At 36.3% G+C, this 22,610-nt stretch overlaps 11 protein-coding genes across 12 annotated transcripts; 1 reads left to right on the top strand and 10 right to left on the bottom strand.

Moving 5' to 3' along the window:
- Positions 1-450: 450 nt before the first annotated feature.
- On the bottom strand, positions 451-1,597 carry LOC108045855 (nicotinamide riboside kinase 1). Its single transcript, XM_017125341.2, has one exon. It carries the CDS (start codon positions 1,482-1,484, stop codon positions 495-497), a length of 990 nt encoding a protein of 329 aa, XP_016980830.1. The 5' UTR covers positions 1,485-1,597; the 3' UTR covers positions 451-494.
- Positions 1,572-3,194, bottom strand: LOC108046129 (dolichol-phosphate mannose synthase subunit 2). Its single transcript, XM_017125737.2, has 2 exons — positions 2,822-3,194; positions 1,572-1,708 (listed from the first exon to the last, which is right to left on the bottom strand). Exons 1-2 carry the CDS (start codon positions 2,928-2,930, stop codon positions 1,572-1,574), a joined length of 246 nt encoding a protein of 81 aa, XP_016981226.1. The 5' UTR covers positions 2,931-3,194.
- A 749-nt stretch (positions 3,195-3,943) lies between these two features.
- LOC108045029 (phosphatidylinositol N-acetylglucosaminyltransferase subunit C) lies at positions 3,944-5,486 on the top strand. Of its 2 annotated transcripts, XR_001769329.2 has the most exons (3): positions 3,944-4,492; positions 4,821-5,350; positions 5,415-5,486. XR_001769329.2 is itself a non-coding variant. In XM_017124239.2 (2 exons), the coding sequence occupies exons 1-2, from the start codon at positions 3,992-3,994 to the stop codon at positions 5,178-5,180; spliced, it is 861 nt and encodes a 286-aa protein (XP_016979728.2). In that variant the 5' UTR covers positions 3,944-3,991; the 3' UTR covers positions 5,181-5,388. The 2 variants fall into 2 exon arrangements, 1 of the variants encoding a protein (XP_016979728.2); XM_017124239.2 differs by lacking the exon at positions 5,415-5,486 and having other exon boundaries at positions 4,821-5,388.
- A 1,388-nt stretch (positions 5,487-6,874) lies between these two features.
- Positions 6,875-7,246, bottom strand: LOC108044926 (drosomycin). The gene has a single exon (XM_017124129.2). The coding sequence runs from the start codon at positions 7,178-7,180 to the stop codon at positions 6,971-6,973; it is 210 nt and encodes a 69-aa protein (XP_016979618.1). The 5' UTR covers positions 7,181-7,246; the 3' UTR covers positions 6,875-6,970.
- A 1,426-nt stretch (positions 7,247-8,672) lies between these two features.
- LOC108046400 (drosomycin-like) lies at positions 8,673-9,061 on the bottom strand. The gene has a single exon (XM_017126090.2). It carries the CDS (start codon positions 8,984-8,986, stop codon positions 8,777-8,779), a length of 210 nt encoding a protein of 69 aa, XP_016981579.1. The 5' UTR covers positions 8,987-9,061; the 3' UTR covers positions 8,673-8,776.
- Positions 9,062-10,042: 981 nt separating this feature from the next.
- On the bottom strand, positions 10,043-10,377 carry LOC108046313 (drosomycin-like). Its single transcript, XM_017125974.1, has one exon. The coding sequence runs from the start codon at positions 10,345-10,347 to the stop codon at positions 10,129-10,131; it is 219 nt and encodes a 72-aa protein (XP_016981463.1). The 5' UTR covers positions 10,348-10,377; the 3' UTR covers positions 10,043-10,128.
- A 1,139-nt stretch (positions 10,378-11,516) lies between these two features.
- LOC108045403 (drosomycin-like) lies at positions 11,517-11,850 on the bottom strand. The gene has a single exon (XM_044457831.1). It carries the CDS (start codon positions 11,818-11,820, stop codon positions 11,605-11,607), a length of 216 nt encoding a protein of 71 aa, XP_044313766.1. The 5' UTR covers positions 11,821-11,850; the 3' UTR covers positions 11,517-11,604.
- Positions 11,851-16,329: 4,479 nt separating this feature from the next.
- LOC108045140 (drosomycin-like) lies at positions 16,330-16,663 on the bottom strand. The gene has a single exon (XM_044457833.1). The coding sequence runs from the start codon at positions 16,632-16,634 to the stop codon at positions 16,416-16,418; it is 219 nt and encodes a 72-aa protein (XP_044313768.1). The 5' UTR covers positions 16,635-16,663; the 3' UTR covers positions 16,330-16,415.
- Positions 16,664-20,425: 3,762 nt separating this feature from the next.
- Positions 20,426-20,641, bottom strand: LOC108045315 (drosomycin-like). The gene has a single exon (XM_017124640.1). It carries the CDS (start codon positions 20,639-20,641, stop codon positions 20,426-20,428), a length of 216 nt encoding a protein of 71 aa, XP_016980129.1.
- Positions 20,642-21,222: 581 nt separating this feature from the next.
- On the bottom strand, positions 21,223-21,468 carry LOC108045585 (drosomycin-like). The gene has a single exon (XM_017124993.2). It carries the CDS (start codon positions 21,436-21,438, stop codon positions 21,223-21,225), a length of 216 nt encoding a protein of 71 aa, XP_016980482.1. The 5' UTR covers positions 21,439-21,468.
- A 542-nt stretch (positions 21,469-22,010) lies between these two features.
- LOC108045227 (drosomycin-like) lies at positions 22,011-22,321 on the bottom strand. Its single transcript, XM_017124522.1, has one exon. The coding sequence runs from the start codon at positions 22,280-22,282 to the stop codon at positions 22,067-22,069; it is 216 nt and encodes a 71-aa protein (XP_016980011.1). The 5' UTR covers positions 22,283-22,321; the 3' UTR covers positions 22,011-22,066.
- Positions 22,322-22,610: the final 289 nt, after the last annotated feature.

The following is a 22,610-nucleotide window of genomic DNA, read 5'->3' as shown; positions in this document are numbered from 1 at the left end:
TGTAATAGTTAGCACAGCTAAATATGAATTCCTGAACCGAGTTTCTTCATTTCACAATTCTGGTTACAAGAGCATTCTCCACAAGAGAGACCATGTCACCCATAATAACTATCTTAATACGAAATAAAGACTAACTAATGAAAGTTGTATTCTAGGGGCGGGTCGATTTGGGTGTATGGAAAAAGAGCTGAAAACTGAAAGCGAATTGTAGGTTGGGCAAAACAAATATTTCTAAACAATACTGCAGTTTTCTTTGGACTTTGCGGTGGATTTCAGATCTAATTTTCATATTCTAAAACTGATTATAACAGTCCCAAAGATCGAATTTAGATGATACTTTTGGTTAATTAAAAATCGAACCACCCTAAGAGTTGCTTACAAATATGCCTTAATATGCAATGGGGATTTTTGCCACGAATTCAGACAATGTTGAACCGTTCAACATCCTAATAACATACAATATTACTTTATTGTACACTGTATCGAAGGATAATTTACTGCTCCATGGGACAGGCCGTGGGCATCACATTGTTATTGCTCGGACCCACGTAGAGCATCCCGAATCGCTTCTGCTGCGGCGGACAGGCGGGGGGAGCAGGAGTTGGGACCTCGCAACGCTCCTCGAAGTAGTGGACGATGCGCTGCAGGACGAACTTGAAGATCTTCTCCTTGGCGATCTCTCCGTTGAGGAATGTGATGTCCTTGCAGTCGCGGTACTCGCTGAAGTTCTTCTCGTAGTGCGGCCACACGCAGAGCTCAAAGTATCCGGTGACATCCGGGGGATCGTAGGTGCGCTTGCTGCGCCGCTCGAAGCACTTCTCGTAGGGCAGATGGAAGTGGTACTTGAGGTTGCAAAGGGCCAGCAGCTCCGGCTGATTGAAGATCATGAACCCCTCGACCAGTAGGAAGTTGATCTTCTTGTCCCTCAGCTGGGCGGCGATCTGGGCATTGATCCGCATGATGTGCGCCGCCTGCTGCTGCTGCTGCTGGATTTGCTGCTGATGGTGATGCTGCTGGGAATGGTGATGATGGTGGTGGTGGAGCCTAGGCTGCTGCTGAGGCGGATACTGATAGGCCGCGCCATTGGCCTGCTTGTAGTAGTTGGCATTGTAGTGATACTGCTGCTGGAACTGCATGGCGTAGTGTTCGAAGTTGGCATAGGTCACCAGCTGCTCCGGAGGTTCAGGGGCCACGTGGCGCCCCTTGATGATCTGCGCTATGTCGCTCAGCATTTTGGCCATGTCCAGCGAGGTGATGAGCTCAAAATTGATGACATTGAGCGCCTCATTCCGCTGATGCCGCTTGTCATCCACGGGCAGGAAGTAGTCATCCTGCGAGATCAGGCGCACCTCGCCAATGGTGTACGGGGAGTTCCACAGCGGAGCTCCACTCAGACCCTTGAAGTAGTCGTGCAGACTGTGGGCCAGCGTCGTCTTGCCGCCGCAGGTGACGCCCGAGATTCCAATGACCAGCCACTGGGGCATGTTGTCCTCGACTGACTATCGCTCTTCCCTGTTTCTCGGCCGGAATCTTACGTTCGCAACAGGGAGTGATAACCCCTGGATAACCCCTTAATCGCGCTTCACCCGCAGGCTCCAGATGTGATAGAAGGAGAACGCGGCGATGCCGCCGAGGAAGATGACCCCAAACACAGTGGGCACTATGAAAGCGTACTTCAGCGGTGGGAAGAACAGCCGAATGGGATTACCTGGTGGTATAAAAAAGATATTTGGGTAACATTCTGTAGTAGTTCATAGGTTGTATTGGCCAAAAATTACCGAATTAATCGAATTCGTAAATTTTGTAACACAGTAAATAATTTAACTATATCAAAATGATATATGTAGACACCAAATCCTAGTCACATTTTTGACAGTGAGCATATTTAACTCGTTTCCCACAAAGGTATTTAACAGATATGCATTAAAAAAGTCATAAAAGATTGTTTCTTTGTGTACGTAATGTTTTTACTCATGCTGAATTTTAAGGGGCTTTAAGATTAGATTTTGTATTTTTAGTTTAGTGTTGAATGCAACAAATAAGATTGGTCACGGCATGAAATTCATCAATCGTTTAGATGTGAGAAAAGTTATTACCTGCGACTGTTAAATCGAAAACTACTGTACATATGTACACCTAAATAAAACTACGTTTCTGTGGTATGACGTTAATGGTCAACAGATAAGCATTAAATTACGTAATTTTAATGACACATCTCCTAAAAACTGACTTATTTTTTACTTATATTAAATCTGCGGGTAAATTTGTAATAAACCATGTATTGTTAATATAGCCAATGTATAGTAGATATAGCTTTTAACCAACAATTTAAGTTAAATCTAAAATGTTTACTGCTGATATTAAATTTCCAAGTAATTTATAAATATTTTCCTTTAAAATATGTATTGAAAACCAAGACTCAAGTTATGCACTACATTAGATACAGTAGATATTTTTTAAAAGCGAGAGCTTAAATCAAATAAATTCGTTATAAAACAGGGAGATTCACTTGTTGAAGTTAGTAAACAAATGACTGCGGACATAGTCGGTGTTTACTGTACTCCACACCGCTGTTAGTGGGTGACCTTGACCCGAGCTTAGAGCGCCGAAGAGCCGCATTCCAGGTAACCCCGGTTTCGGATAGTGACCTCTGGGGATTGGATTTGTAATACCCCATACATGCAATATGTACCTAAATATCGTGACCAATTTACGCCGCGGCGTCACTTTAATTACTGCACAAAAGCGGCGCGAGATTATTCAATAAAACTTATAACCGAGAGAAAAAGCACTGACTTCTCCGCGGAAATCTATTGCTTACCTTCATCGATGAGCATAAACGGGAGGACGGCCACCCAGAAAAAGTAGTAGAAGAACACGGCGATTGCGGATATCAAAATGATTTTCCCGAGTTGCGCATTCGAAGCCATAAATAGCTGATATTGATATTCTTGGAAATTCTAGCGTTTTTCGGGCGAAAAAACACGCGACCGGCGGCGATTTCTGCGGAAGACTGCTCATGGGGCGTTCTCCCCGTTTGGAACACTACACTGTCCACTAATCCTCGACTTCCCGGACGAATCCCCAAGTAATCGCAGCTCCCGATTGAGTTCCGTGGTGGTAATTGTAAACAAAACAAACAAGTGCGTGATCCAAAAAATTTCCGAAAAGGTGTTATGCACGGTGTGACCAGGTAGGAGAACCAGGAAACACCAAATACCAGGGCTGGATACTAGAAATACAATAAAATAATATAATTAAAAATAAATGTTTATTTAATATTTTCTAAAAACAAGAAATTTTATGTATAATAATAATAATAATAATAATATCTAAGATTAGTCTATCAATATTAGATGATAGACAAAATGTAAATACTCTTTATATGTGTACGAACTGGCATTTATCAGTTTCTGTAAAATTTGTTGTAGCTTATTTTCTAAAAACTAGAATTTTTAAGACTACAAATTGTTTAATATCGAATCTAATTAGACCCAATCCATTTTAGGTATATTATAATTAGCTTAATTTTAGCGTATTTTCTAAAAAATAGAAATTGTAAGACTGCAAATTGTCTAACATATAAGATTGATGGTCTAATCTTAGAAATCTTATATATTAGGCAATTTGAAGACATCGAATTTCTAGTTTTTATAAAATAAGATACAAAATATTAAAAAAGTTGTATATTATTGACGAATGCCAGTAATTAGGTGTTTTTTATTAGAGACAATATATTACTAGTGTGTTGCTAAGTACATAAATTAATTGCCTATAAACAGGCATTGTTAGGAGATTTTAGATTATTAAATCAGTGATTTAATATTAAAATTTAATTTTATATTTAAGTTTTATGAAATTATGAATTTTTTATTTCCACTTATAAAAAAAAATGCAGCTGTTGCCTTACCGGGTATTTTGTTTACCTCGAGAATTGGGCACACTGGCCCATTAGCCAATGTAAACAAACAAATTTTATTCGAATTAAAAAATGGTAAAAAAGGCGCAATCAAAACGGCAGCCGTGGGTAAAGAATCTTTACTCAAACCGAGAATATCCAGACAACTATACGGACGCCAGCTTCCTGAAGGATTTGCGCACAAACCTGCATGTCAGGATATACACATTCAGTGAGGCGATTGCCGGCATCACGGTGCTGAATAACCAGATTTCCTGCATTACCGGCTTTCTGATACTCTATCAACTGATGCTCAGCGATAGAGTTTCGCCCACCACGATCCTGGTGCCCAGTTGCGGTGTTACGGGGATTGGTTACCTGTGCTACCGGGGCAGGAGTCTCAGCTGGGCGCTCCTGGGAGAGGACTCCAAAACCTTGGTCACAGTGGTGCTCTTTGGATACCTATTCTCACCAATGCTGCACACCCTAACCCAGGCCATCAGCACGGACACCATCTACACGATGACTTTCTTTGTCCTGCTCGGAAATCTAATATTCAGTCACTACGGATTGGACGTGGCCATGGTCTCCAAGGTAGTGAAAACACCCAGCGAACTGTGATGGATTCAATATGTTCTCTTTTAATAGAGTCAACAAACTTGTTCACTTTTCTTAGTTGGTCTATTTTTACCTGGTAACTTATTCATTTGGTAACTTATCCGCATGATTAACTTTTTACTTGATAACTTGTTTTACTTCTTCATTTGGTAATATTTTTACTAAGTCGCCTTTTCATTTTTCATAATTAGTTCATTACTTTTGATAAAGTTTTCTTTTGAAAACTTAATATCTTGTTATTTCTTCACGAACTCATAAAGCACTTATAATACTAATATTCTATATATTTGCTTTACAATTTCAGGCCATCTCACTCAATGCTGCGATATTTGGAGCCATTTGTCTGGCCTCCAGACTGCCGACTTCGTATCATGCCTTCGTACTCCTCGTCGAGGCCGCCGTCTTCTTTGTGCTGTATCCCATAATGACTGAGGCGAACTGGAGGGCTGGATTCATGGTGCCCATCTTTGCCATTTGCTGTCTAGCCCTGTACTGGATATCGCGCCCTGTGCTCTATCTCTACGCCTCCACCACCGTCTTCATCAACTTCGTGTGCCCCTTCATTTTCGTGTGGCAGCAGCAGTACAAGTTCAACATCCACGGGCCTTGGGACGAGGCCATCGTGGAGGAGAACACCGACGAGAACCTGGACAATAACTTATAGCGGCAGCTCCGCTTCTCAGAACAGCTGCCGCCACGACCAGGTGGCGGCGATGTCGGGGAGCACTTCACCAATCACTAACCATTCGCACGATTTTTTGTTTTTAACTTTGTTAACTCATTCCAAGCTTTTGTCAATGTTGATCTTTTTATCATGTTATGTCTTTTTAGGTTGTAAGTAATTTTAATAAATTATTCTTTTAAAAAGTCTATTAATTAGGGTTTTATTCCATTTCAGGTATTAAATCGAAGGATTTCATGTTAAATAATCAAAAACCCTTGGGTACATATCTTACATTATAGATTTATTTGAATGTATATAAATCAAATCTTTAAAAATTTGTTTAATATTGAGGTTCATAAAAATATAATTTTTATATAAATCAATCTTCCTGAAATTTATGATGAAACTGGTTTTAAATCTAAAAATGCAAAACAAAAACTCTTACTAATTCATAAATGTTCTGCCACATTGTTTAATAAACATGAACCGTTTAGTTGATTAATAGACTAGTTCAACGTAACTCACAGGTTTCAATGACTTTTGTTGTTCCAGCTTTGCATTTAATTAATATTTTTGTTAATTTTTTATTTGTAAAGCAATGTAAACGTGTATATCAAAACGGTTAATGTATGATATTCAGTACAGTGTTTTAAGAATTCAAATTTTCCTTGACAAAATTAAGTATTAAAAAATTAAACTTAAGAAATATACAGAAAATGTAATTGTTTAAGTCATGATCTATCTCAATAATTGGTAAGTACTAAAATGCTGCTACATTTAAGTAATCAATGTCAAGATACATGTATTTGTGAACTAGGGAAAATGCGGGAATTAATTTCAGAGTAATAGTTTAGAAACAATTTATATTGGGGTTAACCCACTGGCAGTGTAAGGCCATTTATTTTAATGTTATTGTTTGATATGAAAATTCATGAAATTGTAGCTGGAATCGCGACTGCGGTTAAAACTGGTTTCATAGATAACAATTAAGTATTCGATAACACATTCAGACATTGTATGTCTTCGACTTAATGTAATGCAAATAAATGCAAGCAATTACTCAAATAGGAGTGTATGGAATATGGATGACTGACATCTTCATTAGCTGCACGACCTTTTAAGGGGTTTCCCTAGAAACTCAAATTAACCAATCTATAAGAAGATAAAAATAGCACAATTTAGATCACTTTCTTTACGTAATCTAGAGGCAATTCAATTCTATAAGAAATAATCTCTGATTTGAATCCATAAACGAATATTGTTATACTACATCAACGTCCCATGTCCGCTTTACCTTCTCCTGAGATAACGAATTTAAAGGAACATATCGTATTCTGATAAGTTTTTCTTTTGCTTTTTTTTGTTGATAAGATTTTCTTTTGAAGCGTAACATTTTCTGCTATTTTAATTTATGTGATGTCCCATGAATTTCAGTAAGCTGTTGGGATAAGATAACTTTTCCGAATACAAACTCTGAGATATTAAAAGAACCACTGTTTTTAACAATTTCAAAATCATAAATGAATACCATAGTTTTACTATTAAACGATTTGGGTAAACAAGAGTAAGTCCCATCAACCGTACCGTATTCATTTACTACTAAGAAACACGATCTAGCTGTTTTATAAATTAATAAAAATATCTCGGTTTTACAAGACACGTTAAAATTTAAAAAACTAAAAATCACATAATAATTAAAAGCAAATATGTATTTATTTCTCAACTCTTGGTACAATATGTGAGCTTTTATTTAACTTTGACCAACAGGATTCAGGAATGTTGGGTTGGCATTAGCATCCCTCGCACCAGCACTTCAAACTGGGACTGCAGTGTCCACTGGATCGTCCTTCCTCCTTGCAGACACGACGACAGGTCTCGTTATCCCAGACGGCACAGGGACCTCCATATCGTCCGGAGAGACAGTCGGCATCCGCGTCCTTGGCGCGCAGGATGAAGATCGTCATCACAGCGAGGAAGAAGTATAGGAACCTGATCTGCATCTTGTCACTTTTCACAGAAATCTTACTGGTAAAGTAGAAGTAGTAGTGCTGTCAAAAAAAAGTTTGGACTTGATTTATGGGTCCAGATACTCTCAATAGGCGCTTATATAGGGTCGGGATTTCTCTGCCCGGCAATTTGGATTCTGCCAACGTCGGCGTCACCATTGCAATGATTAGCAGATAATTACAGATAATTATCACAGTGTATTTAACTGTAGTAGCATATTTTACGGCTGATTATATCACAAATACCGACTTAAAATTATTTAAATTCGTCTATACACTTATATCGTCCGGATATCTCTTCTGGTACAGAAACTGCTTATCTGTTCTTTTCCTATATTGTATGTAGGCAAATATCTTTTAATTTTTATCACCCACCCAATGTATATCTACAAATACGGGAGAACCAAATTTTATAGGGTTTTGATATTCCTAAAAAGGACTTAAACTTCCGCTGTAAAACTGTGTTACCACTATTATTTACCTTAAATTATTATTTTCATTTTTGTAATTATTAAAGCGAGGGTGATTCATAGCTGAATTTGCTGCTATGGATAAACACTCTTATCAGAATCTTCAAGGTCGTAGATTCAAATTAAGATACATCATAGTGTTTAACCAAGTCCATTCGAAAAATCCACACAGCTGTCAAAAAACTGTGTTACTATTATTATTTACCTGAACTTATTATTTATGTACTTATTTTATTTACTTAAATTTATTATTCCCATTTGTTCAAATTATTAAAGCGCAAAAGATTCATAGTTGACTTTGCTGCTATGGATAAACACTATATTCAAAACATGATACAGCTGTGTCTAACCAAATGCATTCGGAATTTCTTGTTTTTGCCAGGGTGAGCTACTCGTAGAATAACAGCAGACTACCCCAACAATTTCCGAGGTGAGCACCACCTTCCAGGAAAACACATTTACATATCATATACCGATAAGATGGGGTTTTATGAAGCGTACTTTTTTCTGCTATTTGATTTTATACTTCTTACTCATAGAGTAAATGGCATATTGTATACGTTGCAAAGTTTATGGACTTAAACCCTATAAAGAATATTTGTTCTATCATGTCATGTCCGTTTGCCAGAGTGTTCGTATAAACGTCAAGATCTTGGAAATTATAGAAACCAGAAAGTTGCGACTAAACAACCAATATATATCAGATATTCTTACATCGAATTTTAATTAACTCATTTTACAATTCGCACTGCAGCCAACCCAATAATAGTAATAAAAACCCAATACAAATTATTAGCTAGTTCAAAACTAACACATTCTGGCTCTATTAGTATTGTCATGTCTGAGAGTGTACTTTATTAATCTGATCTATTATAATACCACTTAAAATATTGAATTCACAGTTTAATAAGTTCAATAGAATTACGGCTGAACAAGCTAGGGCAAACCAGAACTAGTCTCGTTTATAAAACTTAAAAGACTAGTTCTTATTAAAAATAAATAAAAATGCCAGAATAATTAAATCAAATGTCTTTGCAGTAATATATGTATTTGTAGTACTCAACTGGTGCTTTCATATAAAAACTTTTATTTAACAAGTTTCGGGAATGTTGGGTTGGCATTAGCATCCCTCGCACCAGCACTTCAAACTGGGACTGCAGTGTCCACTGGATCGTCCTTGCTCCTTGCAGACACGACGACAGGTCTCGTTATCCCAGATGGCACAGGGTCCTCGATATCGTCCAGAAAGACAGTCGGCATCCGCTTCCTTGGCGCCCAGGATGAAGATAGTCATCACAGCGAGGAAGAAGTACAGGAACCTGATCTGCATATTGTCGCTTTCCACAAAAATGGTAAATAGAGTAGTGCCTTCAAACAGAGTTCGGACTTGATTTATGGGTTCAGATCCATGAAAAGGCGGTTATATAGGGTCGGGATTTCTCTGCCCGCAAATTTTGGTTCTGCTAGCGTCGGCGTCTCGAAAGTGATAATTATTAGAAGATAATTACAGATAATAATAACAGTATTTAGTTGCAATAGCATACTTTACGGATGATTTGATCGCAAATACCGACTATGCTTTGTACCAAATTCCTTCCAGAACTAAATACTAACTTACGAGGAATATGGCTTATAGACCTTCAGGGACATATAACATATATTTATTTGATCACTTCATATAGTAACAAAATGAATTTCCATTACAACAACTGTGACATCATTATTAATTGAAATATATGTGAAATTAATGCAATATTACTCACAAGACTTGAAAAAAACTGGTTGCAACTGTTTGATTGATGCAACAACTTCAATAGTAGCGTTTTTGAACAAAACTAGGAAAAACCAGAATCGAACCCGGGTGTTATTGAGAAAAGTAAACGAACTTGATTTCCTTATGTTATATTTTAAAGATTCTGATTGAATTTTAATTTAATTTTACATAAATTAACATTTTATATCGAATATAAAACTATTTTTGTGGCAACGCCTTTATTTTCTGATATATATTAAATACATTTAATAGTTAATTTTTATTAATTAAAACTTTTTATTTGTAATTCACATTTGGTTCTTTTAACTTTTTTCTGACGTAATGTCAAATTGGATTTGGGTAGGTCATGAAAAGTTTTCAGAATCATTTAATCATTTCAGAATCAATATACAATGTTTTGGTACACGTTTTAATCAAATTTATAGAAGTTTTCGACCGTTATATTTAATTTTATTTTGTAGTTAATTTTATTACCAAACAAAATCTAACAAAAATATATCTTTTAGATTTATAACAGATTTTTAAAGTTAACACTCACCGTTCGTTTCCGCTTTAAAGCGTTTCAAAACTTTGGGGTATTTCCGATTGGGGTACCAGTTCAAAATCTCAGTCTTTGCAGTGAAATGAATTCTTTATTAATTTTCAGATACAATAAAAAATTCAAAAATCATGAGTAGATATTTAGGAAGCGAAGTGATCTAGCATTCTTCGCACCAACACTTCAGGCTCGCACTGCAATGTCCACTGACACGTCCTTCCTCGCGGCAAAGTCGACGGCACTGCTCTCCATCCCAAGCCCAGCAAGGACCACTGAATTTTCCAGATGCGCAATCATAGGCCGAAGCCGTGTTGAGGAAAAGGACTCCTAATATCACGATAGTGACAGTAGCAAAGAGAAGAATTCTTGACACTCCCATTTTCTTAGCAAATGACTCCGTGATTCTGGGAACTTATTTACTTTGGCTTTTTCTGTAAGATACAAGCGCTTATATAGGCTCAGATTGTCAATCTCTCTGCCCGCTTAGGCAGAGGTGAATATGTAAATGATTACAATGCTTTTTTTCCCAAAAGCATACTTTTGGGCTTTTACAAAATGTAAGACAAGGAACAAAGCCTTGCAGCTGTTATTTGCATTTGTATGCGAATAAATATACTTTATAGGGTCCGAAATTTCTCCTTAACTGCTGTGCAAGATTTTTACTTAAATTATAATACCCTCAGCAAGAGTATATAAATTGGTATTGATTAATTATCAAATTAGAGATCATGTTTTTTTATAGCTTTTTCTCATTTTCCTATACCACTTGCGTTGAGTTCATCAAAACCTATTTCATTGACTAAAATTGCGATTTATACGCAACGTTATTATGACCAGATAAGCTCACTCTGAAAAACGAGTCATTAACCTACTATCGAAGACGTAAGATTTCCTGTTCTGTGAGATATGGGAACGTATTGCAGCACAGTAAATTACGATATTAAACATGTATATTTTTTTAAATTTGATAAGATTAATGGAAAATCGAGGCAGAGCCGTAGCACTGACGAATCGGAGCAAATATAAATTTAATTTTTGACAATGCTTGTCAACATATATTTATTATACTAGTTTTCTGCACTTAACCATTAGCACTGTAATGTTTTGTAACTCGTATTGTCTGCAAAGTTTCTCTGTCCGAGAAAACATTATTCAGCAAACAATATGAATGAGCTACTTTTGTGGCTAGGAGAATCGCAAAAGGGAATTTGATATCGAACCTTTTTATAGGGTCAAGATTTTGTGTGGACTAACGTCAATATTGGAAAGTCTACTGCTTTTTCTGATTGACTGCCTTAAAGGTCTCAATAATTACCTAACTGCCTGGAAAGCCGCGTCAGAAACTGGTTTCCCGAAAGTAGCAATCGTTAATATGGTTTATGAATCATATCAGAATAAAGGCCTACTTCCAATAACAAAGTGCAAACATATAACGTGAACATAGCAAAGTAATTGTATGTAGCATCTTTTAATACTGATCCCAAATACAAAAATACCTCTGCAATTTTTTTTAATAAATATTATTAATTTGTAACAAGCCTGAATATATTGCTGATAAATGATATTTGTTATTTATTTGTTAGAATAATATAATATACAGGTCTCATGTTAAATAAATGCTTGAAATGCACTGGATTTAGCATCCTTCGCACCAGCACTTCATGCTGGCACTGCAGTGTCCGCTGACTCGTCCTTCTTCTTTGCAAAGACGCCTGCAGAGTTCTCCATCCCAAGCGAAGCAAGGACCACTGAATTTTCCAGAAAGACAATCAGAGGCCGAAGCCATGTCGGCGGCCAGGACAACAATTGTCATCACGGCGATGAAAGCGAACAGGAATTTGATCTGCACCATTGTAACAGGTATTCTCAATAGGCGTGGTATTTAATTTGAGTTATTGGCAACGTTTGGTCCCTACAACTCATGGGGCAGCTTATATAGCGACTAAACCCCTTGAGATATCCAGCAATATTCTGAAATAAGTGGCTGACTGCATCAGTATGTTTCAACATCCTTTGTGCTATTTCCTGCGTGAATAAATTGTAATATTATGGGTCCAGATCCCTGAAAATGCGGTTATATAGGAGCGGGATTTCTCTGCCCCCAAATTTTGGTTCTGCCAGCGTCGGCGCCTCGACAGTGATAATTATTAGAAGATAATTACAGATAATAATAACAGTATTTTGTTGCAATAGCATACTTTACGGCTGATTTGATCACAAATACCGACCGGTCATGCTTTGTACCAAATTCCCACCAATATTAAATACTAACTTATGAGGAATATGGCTGATAGAGACTTATAACATATATTTATTTCACTTCATATAGTAACAATGTGAATTTCCATTAAAACAATTGTGACATCATTATTAATTTAAATATATGTGAAATTGATGCAATATTACTCATAAAACTTGAAAAAAACTGGTTGCAACTGTTTATAACATATATTTATTTCACTTCATATAGTAACAATGTGAATTTCCATTAAAACAATTGTGACATCATTATTAATTTAAATATATGTGAAATTGATGCAATATTACTCATAAGACTTGAAAAAAACTGGTTGCAACTGTTTGAATGATGTAACAGCTTCAATAGAAGCGTTAGGAAAAAACAAAATCGTCCCGGATGTGATTGAATTTAATTTAACTGATTGATCGGAAATGCCATAACCTTAGTGTTTCTTAAGTTTGGTGTTTTTAAAGTTAGGAAGTTGGGATTTTTTATGAGTGTTAAGAATGCATCATATGAATAATTTTGGAGAATATAATTTACAGAATATTCTGCAAGGGTATTTCACCTTCGGCTCCGCCCGAAGTTAGCTTTCCTTTCTTGTTTTAATTTAATTTTACGTAAATTTACTTTTTATATCGAATGTAAAACTATTTTTGTAGCAACGCCGTGTTTTTCTGATATACATATATTAAATACATTTAATAGTTAATTTTTATTAATTAAAACTTTTTATTTGTAATTTGGTTCTTTTAACTTTTTTCTGACGTAATGTCAAATTGGATTTGGGTAGGTCATGAAAAGTTTTCAGAATCATTTAACTGACATGCTTATATGCACAATATTATACAGATCGTAATTTAACATTTTTTTGGTACACGTTTTAATCTAATTTATACAAATTTTTGACCGATATATTTAATTTTATTTTGTAGTTAATTTTATTACCGAACAAAATCTAACAAAAATATATCTTTTAGCGTTGACTTCTGTGCGTTTACCAGTGCAATAGATTTTTAAAGTTAACACTCACCGCTTCAAACCGTTTCAAAACTTTGGGGTATTTCCGATTAGGGTACCAGTTAAAAATCTCAGTCTTTGCAGTGAAATGAATTCTTTATTAATGTTCAGATACAATAAAAAATACATAAATCATGAGTAGATATTTAGAAATATAAACTCTTTCGAAGCGAAGTGATCGAGCGATCTTCGCCCCATCTCTTCAGGCTCGCACACACACTGCTCGCAATCCCAAGCCCAGCTAGGAGCACTGTACTTGTCACCTTTTCCATCAAGGCCGAAGCCGAGTGGAGGACAAGGTGTACTATGACCATGATAGTCGTGATAATGTACAGAATAATTATTGTCAGGTCCATTTTCTTACTTTGGATTTTTCTGTAAGATACAAGCGCTTATATAGGCTCAGATTGTCGATCTCTCTGCCCGCTTAGGCAGAGGTGAATATGTAAATGATTACAATACTTTTCTCCCAAAAGCATACTTTTGGGCTTTTAGAAAATTTAAGACATGCAAGAAAGTCGAAGCTTATATACCCTTGCAGCTGTTACAAAATATTAAATTTTCTATAAAACGGCTATATTTCCATTTGTATGCGAATAAATATACTTTATAGGGTCCGAAATTTCTCCTTAATTGCTTAAATTATCATACCCTCACCAAGAGTATATAATCTTGTATTGATTTAATCAGCATACATCAAATTGAAGATCATGTTTTTTTTTAAGTATTTCCTCATTTTCCTATACCACTTGCGTTGAGTTCATCAACACCTATTTCATTGACTAAAATTGCGGTTTATACGCAACGTTATCATGACCAGATAAGCTCACTCTGAAAAACGAGTCATTAATCTACTATCGGACGTCTATATCCTATAGCTCCCATAGGAACAATCGGATATATCTAGCAAAAATTGAGATATTTCGCGCAGTGTAAAAGCTATTGACATGAATCATTCGAAATCGTATTTTTTTATCTACACCTTGATCAGGCTAAAAACGCGTGCCGGTCGGACGTCTATATTCTATAGCTCCCATAGGGTAAAATCGGTCCAAATTTGATGTTTTTCAGATTATTTCGTGCAGTGTAAAAGCTATTGACATACATTTTTTCAAATCGTATTTTTTATGCATTCCTTCATCAAGGTGAAAGCGCGTGCTGATGGGACGTCTATATCCTATAGCTCCCATAGGAACAATAGGGTAAAATCGGTCCAAATTTGATGTTTTTCAGATTATTTCGTGCAGTGTAAAAGCTATTGCCATACATTTTTTCAAATCGTATCTTTTTATGCATTCCTTCATCAAGGTAAAAGCGCGTGCTGATGGGACGACTATATCCTATAGCTCCCATAGGAACAATAGGGTAAAATCGGTCCAAGTTTGATGTTTTTCAGATTATTTCGTGCAGTGTATAATGTTATGTTAGGATTTATGGCTCACAGTATTTTAGTTATAATAAAAACGCACTGGTTTTATTTGAATTTATTAATACGTTTATTTGGTACTTCATTGGTTTGCCGTTGTCTCTGGACTGCCGGCCTATATTCTTTTCTTCGCTTAGCTCTAAGTTGCGCAGTCGGCGCTGTCGGTCAAGCCGGCAGCGACGCAACCGCCTTATATATTAGCTTATGATTATCTCTGAGAGCAGTGCCCAGAGAGAGGGAATAGACTGTTATGTGCATACATGGGTATATTTGTTGCAGTCGCGAAGCTGTGGGAATAACCTAGCGCGACTTATAACTCGCTGATAGCGTGTTTACGTTTGCACTTGAAGAGTACTGATCCTGCAGAATTGGCTAACATTGTTGCCGATGGTACAGTGTGTACTCTGTATGTATGCACACTACAATAAGCTATGACATCAATTTGTCCAAGTCTTATTTATTTACGCATACCTTGATCAGGGTGAAATCGCTTGCCCATTGGACTTCTATATCTTATAGCTTCCGTAGGAAAAATTGTTAAATGCGGCGGAAATATCCCTTTTTTTCTATTTTTGTGACATTTTTGCATATGTATAAAATCTATTGACATGAAACTATGCAAATCTAATTAATTTATGTAATGCTTATTCTTTTCGCTACTTTTTCAATTTTAGCAATTTCGGCAAAGTCTGCAAGGGTATTAAAACTTCGGCTTGCCGAAGTTAGCTTCCATCCTCGTTTTGTAGTTAATTTTATTACCGAACAAGATCTAACAAAACAAGGAAGGAAAGCTAACTTCGGGCGGAGCCGAAGTTGATGCAGAATACTCTGTAAATTATATTCTCCAAAATTATTCATATGATGCATTCTTAATACTCATAAAAAATCCCAACTTCCTAACTTTAAAAACACCAAAGTTATGGCATTTCCAATCGTTCAGTTATATGGCAGCTATAGGATATAGTCGGCCGATCCATATGAAATTTGGTAGGTCGGATTAATTGGCCAAAAATAAAACCCATGGGAAATCCCAACTTTCTAACTTTACAAACACCAAAGTTATGGCATTTTCGATCAATCAGTTATATGGCAGCTATAGGATATAGTCGGCCGATCCTTATGAAATTTGGTAGGTCGGATGGATTGGCCAAATATAAACCCATAGTTAACTTTACAAACACCAAAGTTATGGCATTTCCGATCAATCAGTTATATGGCAGCTATAAGATATAGTCGGCCGATCCCTGCCGTTCCGACATATATACTGCGTGCAAAGGAAAGAAGGGTGTGTGCAAAGTTTCAATTCGATATCTTTAAAACTGAGAGACTAGTTCGCGTAGAAACAGACAGACGGACAGACGGACGGACAGACAGACGGACAGACGGACAGACGGACATGGCTATATTAACTCAGGAGGTGATCCTGATCAAGAATATATATACTTTATATGGTCGGAGATGTCTCCTTCACTGCGTTGCACACTTTTGACCAAAATTATAATACCCTCTGCAAGGGTATAAATATATAATTTAGCGTTGACTTTTTAAACTCCCAGTGCAATAGATTTTTAAGTTAACACTCATCGTTTTGAAGTTGTAGAGAATATGTTTCCGCTTCGAACCGTTTCAAAACTTTGGGGTACTTCCGATTAGGGTACCAGTTCAAAATCTCAGTCTTTGCAGTGAAATGAATTCTTTATTAATTTTCAGATACAATAAAAAATTCAAAAATCATGAGTAGATATTTAGGAAGCGAAGTGATCTAGCATTCTTCGCACCAACACTTCAGGCTCGCACTGCAATGTCCACTGACACGTCCTTCCTCGCGGCAAAGTCGACGGCACTGCTCTCCATCCCAAGCCCAGCAAGGACCACTGAATTTTTCAGATGCGCAATCATAGGCCGAAGCCGTGTTGAGGAAAAGGACTCCTAATATCACGATAGTGACAGTAGCAAAGAGAAGAATTCTTGACACTCCCATTTTCTTAGCAAATGACTCCGTGATTCTGGGAACTTATTTACTTTGGCTTTTTCTGTAAGATACAAGCGCTTATATAGGCTCAGATTGTCGATCTCTGTGCCCGTTTAGGCAGAGGTGAATTTGTAAATGATTACAATGCTTTTTTCCCAAAAGCATACTTTTGGGCTTTTAGAAAATTTAAGACATGCAAGAAAGTCGAAGCTTATATACCCTTGCAGCTGTTACAAAATATTAAATATTCTATAAAACGGCTATATTTCCATTTGTATGCAAATAAATATACGTTAAGGGTCCGAAATTTCTCCTTAACTGCTGTGCAAGATTTTTACTTAAATTATAATACCCTCACCAAGAGTATATAAACTTGTATTGATTTAATCAGCATAAATCAAATTGAAGATCATGTTTTTTTTAAAGCATTTCCTCATTTTCCTATACCACTTGCGTTGAGTTCATCAAAACCTATTTCATTGACTACAATTGCAGTTTATACGCAACGTTATCATGACCAGATAAGCTCACTCTGAAAAACGAGTCATTAATCTACTATCGGACGTCTATATCCTATAGCTCCCAAAGGAACAATCGGATATATCTAGCAAAAATTGAGATATTTCGCGCAGTGTAAAAGCTATTGGCATGAATCTTTCCAAATCTTATTTTTTTATTCATACCTTGATCAGGCTAAAAGCACGTGACGATCGGACGTCTATATCCTATAGCTCCCATAGGAACAATAGGGTAAAATCGGTCCAAGTTTGATGTTTTTCAGAATATTTCGCGCAGTATTGCTACAAATTTTTTCAAATCGTATCTTTGTATGCATTCCTTCATCAAGGTAAAAGCGCGTGCAATACGGTAAAATCGGTCAAAATTTTATGTTTTTTATATTTCGCGCAGTGTATAAATAAATGACATACATAAATGACACATACAAGTCCTATTTATTTACGCATACCTTGATCAGGGTAAAAGCGCTTGCCGATCGGACGTCTATATCTTATAGCTTCCGTAGGAAAAATTGTTAAAGGCTGCGAAAATATGCCTTTTTTTCCTATTTGTATATGACAATTTAGCAGTATAAAATCTATTGACATGCAAACTAAACTATGCAATTTATCTTATTTATTTATGTATACCTTGCTCAGGGTAATAGTTGCTGCCAATCAGACAAGTACATACTACAGCCGCTATTTAAAAATGAAATTGATTACGTATAGCTAATCTTTTTTATTCCCCTGCAGAGAGTATTATAATTTTGGTCTGAAGTTTGTAACTCAGTGAAGGAGACGTTTCCGACCCTATAAAGTATATATATTCTTGATCAGGATCAATTGGGGAGTCGATATAGCCATGTCCGTCTGTCCGTCTGTTTCAATACCGTTTGCTAGCTCAGTTTGAAAGCTAGCGATCTGAAACTTTCACAGTCGTCCTAAAACATGTGTACCCAGATTAAGTTTGAAAATCGCCCCGATCGGACGTCTATATCCTATAGCTCCCATAGGAACAATCGTATATATCTTGCAAAAATTGATGATATTTCGGGCAGTGTAAAAGCTATTGACATGAATCTTTCCAAATCCTATTTTTTTATGCATACCTTAATCAGGGTAAAAGCTTGTGCCGATCGGACGTCTATATCATATAGCTGCCATAGGAACAATAGGGTGAAATCGCTCCAAATTTGATGTTTTTTAGAATATTTCGCGCAGTGTATAAGGTATGACATCAATTTGTCCAAGTCTTATTTATTTACGCATACCTTGATCAGGGTGAAATCGCTTGCCCATTGGACTTCTATATCTTATAGCTTCCGTAGGAAAAATTGTTAAATGCGGCGGAAATATCCCTTTTTTTCTATTTTTGTGACATTTTTGCATATGTATAAAATCTATTGACATGAAACTATGCAAATCTAATTAATTTATGTATAGCTTATACTTTTCGCTACTTTTTCAATTCTAGCAATTTCGGCAAAGTCTGCAAGGGTATTAAAACTTCGGCTTGCCGAAACAAGATCTAACAAAAATATATAATTTAGCGTTGACTTTTTAAACGCCCAGTGCAATAGATTTTAAAGTTAACCCTCATCGTTTTGAAGTTGTATACAACTTCTCTATAAAGAATATGTTTCCGCTTCGAACCGTTTCAAAACTTTGGGGTATTTCCGATTAAGGTAGCAGTTCAAAATCTCAGTCTTTGCAGTGAAATTAATTCTTTATTAGTTTTCAGATACAATGGAAAATACATAAATCATGAGTAGATATTTAGAAATATAAGCTCTTTCGAAACGAAGTGACCTAGCAATCTTCGCACAAACACCACAGGTTTGCACTGCAATGCCCACTGCCACGTCCTTCCTCGCCACAAATTCGACGGCACTTATCTCCACTCCAAAGCCAGCAAGGACCACTGAATTTTCCAGATGGGCAAGTGTAGGCCGAAGCCGTGTTGAGGAAAAGGACTACAGTAGCAAACAGAAGAATTCTTGACACTCCCATTTTCTTAGCAAATGACTCCGTGATTCTGGGAACTTATTTACTTAGGCTTTATCTGTAAGATACAAGCGCTTATATAGGCTCAGATTGTCGATCTCTCTGCCCGCTTAGGCAGAGGTGAATATGTAAACGATTACAATGCTTTTTTTCCAAAAGCATACTTTTGGGCTTTTAGAAAATGTAAGACAAGCAAGAAAGCCGAAGCTTATATACCCTTGCAGCTGTTACAAAATATTAAATATTCTATAAAACGGCTATATTTCCATTTGTATGCAAATAAATATACGTTAAGGGTCCGAAATTTCTCCTTAACTGCTGTGCAAGATTTTTACTTAAATTATAATACCCTCAGCAAGAGTATATAAATTTGTATTGATTAATTATCAAATTAGAGATCATGTTTTTTCAACTTGCGTTGAGTTCATCAAAACCTATTTCATTGACTACAATTGCGGTTTATACGCAACGTTATCATGACCAGATAAGCTCACTCTGAAAAACGAGTCATTAACCTACTATCGAAGACGTAAGATTTCCTGTTCTGTGAGATATGGGAACGTATTGAAGCACAGTAAATTACGATATTAAACATGTATATTTTTTTAAATTTGATAAGATTAATGGAAAATCGAGGCAGAGCCGTAGCACTGACGAATCGGAGCTAATATATTTTTAATTTTTGCCAATAATGAATAACATTTATTCATTATACTAGTTTTCCGCACTTAACCATTAGCACTGTAATGTTTTGTAACTTGTATTGTCTGCAAAGTTTCTCTGTCCGAGGGAAAACATTTTTCAGCAGACAATATGAATGGGCTACTTTTGTGGCTAGGAGAATTACAAAAAGGAATTTGATATCGAACCTTTTTATAGGGTCAAGATTTTGTGTTCTGTTTTCAGCTTTTTCTGATTGACTGCCTTAAAGGTGTCAATAATAATTACCTAACTTCATGGAAAGCCGCGACAAAAACTGGTTATGTTTCGTAGTAATTTCCCGATTGTAGCAATCGTTAATATGTGCATGAATCATATTAGAATAAAGGCCTACTTCCAATAACAAAGTGCAAACATATAAAGTGAACATAGCAAAGTAATTGTATGTAGCATCTTTTAATCCTGATCCCATATTCATAAATACCTCTGCAATTTTTTATGATATTTGATATTTATTTGTTAGAATAATATAATATACAGGACTCATGTTAAATTAATGCTTGAAATGCACTGGATTTAGCATCCTTCGCATTTGTTAGAATAATATAATATACAAATGCTTGAAAAGAACTGGACTTAGCATCCTTCGCACCAGCACGCCAATTTGAGACTGCAGTGTCCGCTGACTCGTCCTTCCTCTTTGCAAAGACGCCTGCAGTGCTCTACATCCCAAAAGAAGCAAGGACCACTATATTTTCCAGAAAGACAATCATAGGCCGAAGCCATGTCGGCGGCCAGGACTAAAATTGTCATCACCGCGATGAAAGCGAACAGGAATTTGATCTGCACCATTGTTACAGGTATTCTCAATAGGCCTTGTATTTAATTTGATTTATTGGCAACGTTTGGTCCCTACAACTCATGGGGCAGCTTATATAGCGACTAAACACCTTGAGATATCTTATTTGAAATCGATAAGTTTCCTGGAATATCGAGTCATAAGCCTGTTATCTTATTAAATTAAGTGTATTTCTTATGAAGAATAAACAAAATATATTTTTTATGTTGGTTGCAAGAGTGCACATCTGTCTTCCCAGGAAAATATACTGCATTGCTATTACCCCAGTTCTACTTGATTGTAAATAATTCTGAATTACTTGTGACAACATATGTTTAGTGGCACTTACAAAGGTAGAGTGAAACTGACCTCCCCATGTTTTGGAACCAATACATTTGGGAATAAAACTAAAAGATTGCGAAATATTTAAAACTTTATTTTTCATTTAATAAAAATAAGTAAGGAAATTGCTTTCTGTTTTTTTTAAGAGGATAATAGAAAAAATATGTAACATTTTATGACAGGTGTTATTTGTTTTATAAGAGTTTTCTTTTGATTTCTATGAAAACATTGTATACTTTTTAAAGAAGTGGCTTTAACATCCTTCGCACCAGCACTTCATGCTGGCACTGCAGTGTCCGCTGACTCGTCCTTCCTCTTTGCAAAGACGCCTGCAGAGTTCTCCATCCCAAGCGAAGCAAGGACCACTGAATTTTCCAGAAAGACAATCAGAGGCCGAAGCCATGTCGGCGGCCAGGACAACAATTGTCATTACGGCGAGGAGAGCGAACAGGAATTTGATCTGCACCATTGTAACAGGTATTCTCAATAGGCGTGGTATTTAATTTGAGTTATTGGCGACGTTTGGTCCCAACAACTCAGGGGGGCAGCTTATGTAGCGACTAAACCCCTTGAGATATCCAGCAATATTCTGAAATAAGTGGCTGACTGCATCAGTATGTTTCAACATCCTTTGTGCTTTTTCCTACGTGAATTAACTGAAATATTAAACCAGGATCCTTATCTGAAATCGATAAGATTCCTGGAATATCGAGTCAGATGCCTGTTATCTTATTAAATTAAATGTATTTCTTATAAAGAATAAAAAAATAGATTTTTTTTTATTAAAATTAAGCAATGCTTGTTGGTTGCAAGAGTGCAAAGCGCTCTTCCCAGGAAAATGTACTGCATTCCCATTACACCAGTTGTAATATAATTCTGAATTACTTCCCCATGTTTTAGAACCAATACATTTGGGATTAAAATTACAACATTGCGAAATATTTAAAACTTTATTTTTCATTTAATTAAAATAAGTTAAGTTTCGAAGAAGATAATAGAAAAAATATGTAATTTTATGACAGATGCTATTTAATTATTTTATAAGAGTTTTCTTTTGATTACTATGAAAGCATTGTATACTTTTTAAGGAAGTGGCCTTAACATCCTTCGCACCAACACTTCATGCTGGGACTGCAATGTCCGCTGGGTCTTCCTGACTCCATGCAAATTCGCCTGCAGCGTTCTCTGCTCCAAGCGAAGCAACCACCTTTGAAAGCTCCAGACAGACAATCTTTGGCTTCGGCAGTGTTGGCGGCCAGGACAACCATTGTCACCACAGCGAGGAAAGCGAACAGGAATTTGATCTGCACCATTGTAACCGGTATCCTCAATAAGTCTGCTAGCTGAGTGGAGTTGTTAACGACGTTTGGTGTCTACAATTCGAGAGGGAGCTTATATAGGGACAATACCCCTCGAGATTTTCATCTGACTGCCTCAGTATGTTTTAACATCTTTTCTTCTTGCTTCTTAAAATTAATTACGATTTGTATCCTTATCTGAAGTTGATAAAATTCCTTAAAAACCGAGCCAAGAACCGGCTGTCTTTTCCATTCGGTTACATCTTAAATGCCAAAAAAAAGTAAATTGGTTGTTTATGAAGATTAAAAAAATGTTTCAGTTCTTCATTATATTTATTAATGC

The sequence above is a fragment of the Drosophila rhopaloa genome, unplaced genomic scaffold, assembly GCF_018152115.1.
Source record: "Drosophila rhopaloa isolate 14029-0021.01 unplaced genomic scaffold, ASM1815211v1 contig_163, whole genome shotgun sequence".
Classification (NCBI taxonomy): domain Eukaryota; kingdom Metazoa; phylum Arthropoda; class Insecta; order Diptera; family Drosophilidae; genus Drosophila; species Drosophila rhopaloa.
Note: the sequence above shows the minus strand (reverse complement) of the source record. Positions and strands in the feature narration are given on the sequence as shown.

Bases quoted from the DNA above. Each gene is read 5' to 3' on its own strand.
- LOC108044926 (XM_017124129.2), bottom strand. From the start codon at position 7,180: ATGCAGATCAGGTTCCTATACTTCTTCCTCGCTGTGATGACGATCTTC.
- LOC108045227 (XM_017124522.1), bottom strand. From the start codon at position 22,282: ATGGTGCAGATCAAATTCCTGTTCGCTTTCCTCGCTGTGGTGACAATG.
- LOC108045029 (XM_017124239.2), top strand. From the start codon at position 3,992: ATGGTAAAAAAGGCGCAATCAAAACGGCAGCCGTGGGTAAAGAATCTT. The intron at 4,493-4,820 runs GTAGTGAAAACA...TTACAATTTCAG, and splicing joins ACGTGGCCATGGTCTCCAAG to GCCATCTCACTCAATGCTGC.
- LOC108045315 (XM_017124640.1), bottom strand. From the start codon at position 20,641: ATGGTGCAGATCAAATTCCTGTTCGCTTTCATCGCGGTGATGACAATT.
- LOC108046313 (XM_017125974.1), bottom strand. From the start codon at position 10,347: ATGGGAGTGTCAAGAATTCTTCTCTTTGCTACTGTCACTATCGTGATA.
- LOC108045585 (XM_017124993.2), bottom strand. From the start codon at position 21,438: ATGGTGCAGATCAAATTCCTGTTCGCTCTCCTCGCCGTAATGACAATT.
- LOC108046400 (XM_017126090.2), bottom strand. From the start codon at position 8,986: ATGCAGATCAGGTTCCTGTACTTCTTCCTCGCTGTGATGACTATCTTC.
- LOC108046129 (XM_017125737.2), bottom strand. From the start codon at position 2,930: ATGGCTTCGAATGCGCAACTCGGGAAAATCATTTTGATATCCGCAATC. The intron at 1,709-2,821 runs GTAAGCAATAGA...TTATACCACCAG, and splicing joins GTTTATGCTCATCGATGAAG to GTAATCCCATTCGGCTGTTC.
- LOC108045140 (XM_044457833.1), bottom strand. From the start codon at position 16,634: ATGGGAGTGTCAAGAATTCTTCTCTTTGCTACTGTCACTATCGTGATA.
- LOC108045403 (XM_044457831.1), bottom strand. From the start codon at position 11,820: ATGGTGCAGATCAAATTCCTGTTCGCTTTCATCGCCGTGATGACAATT.
- LOC108045855 (XM_017125341.2), bottom strand. From the start codon at position 1,484: ATGCCCCAGTGGCTGGTCATTGGAATCTCGGGCGTCACCTGCGGCGGC.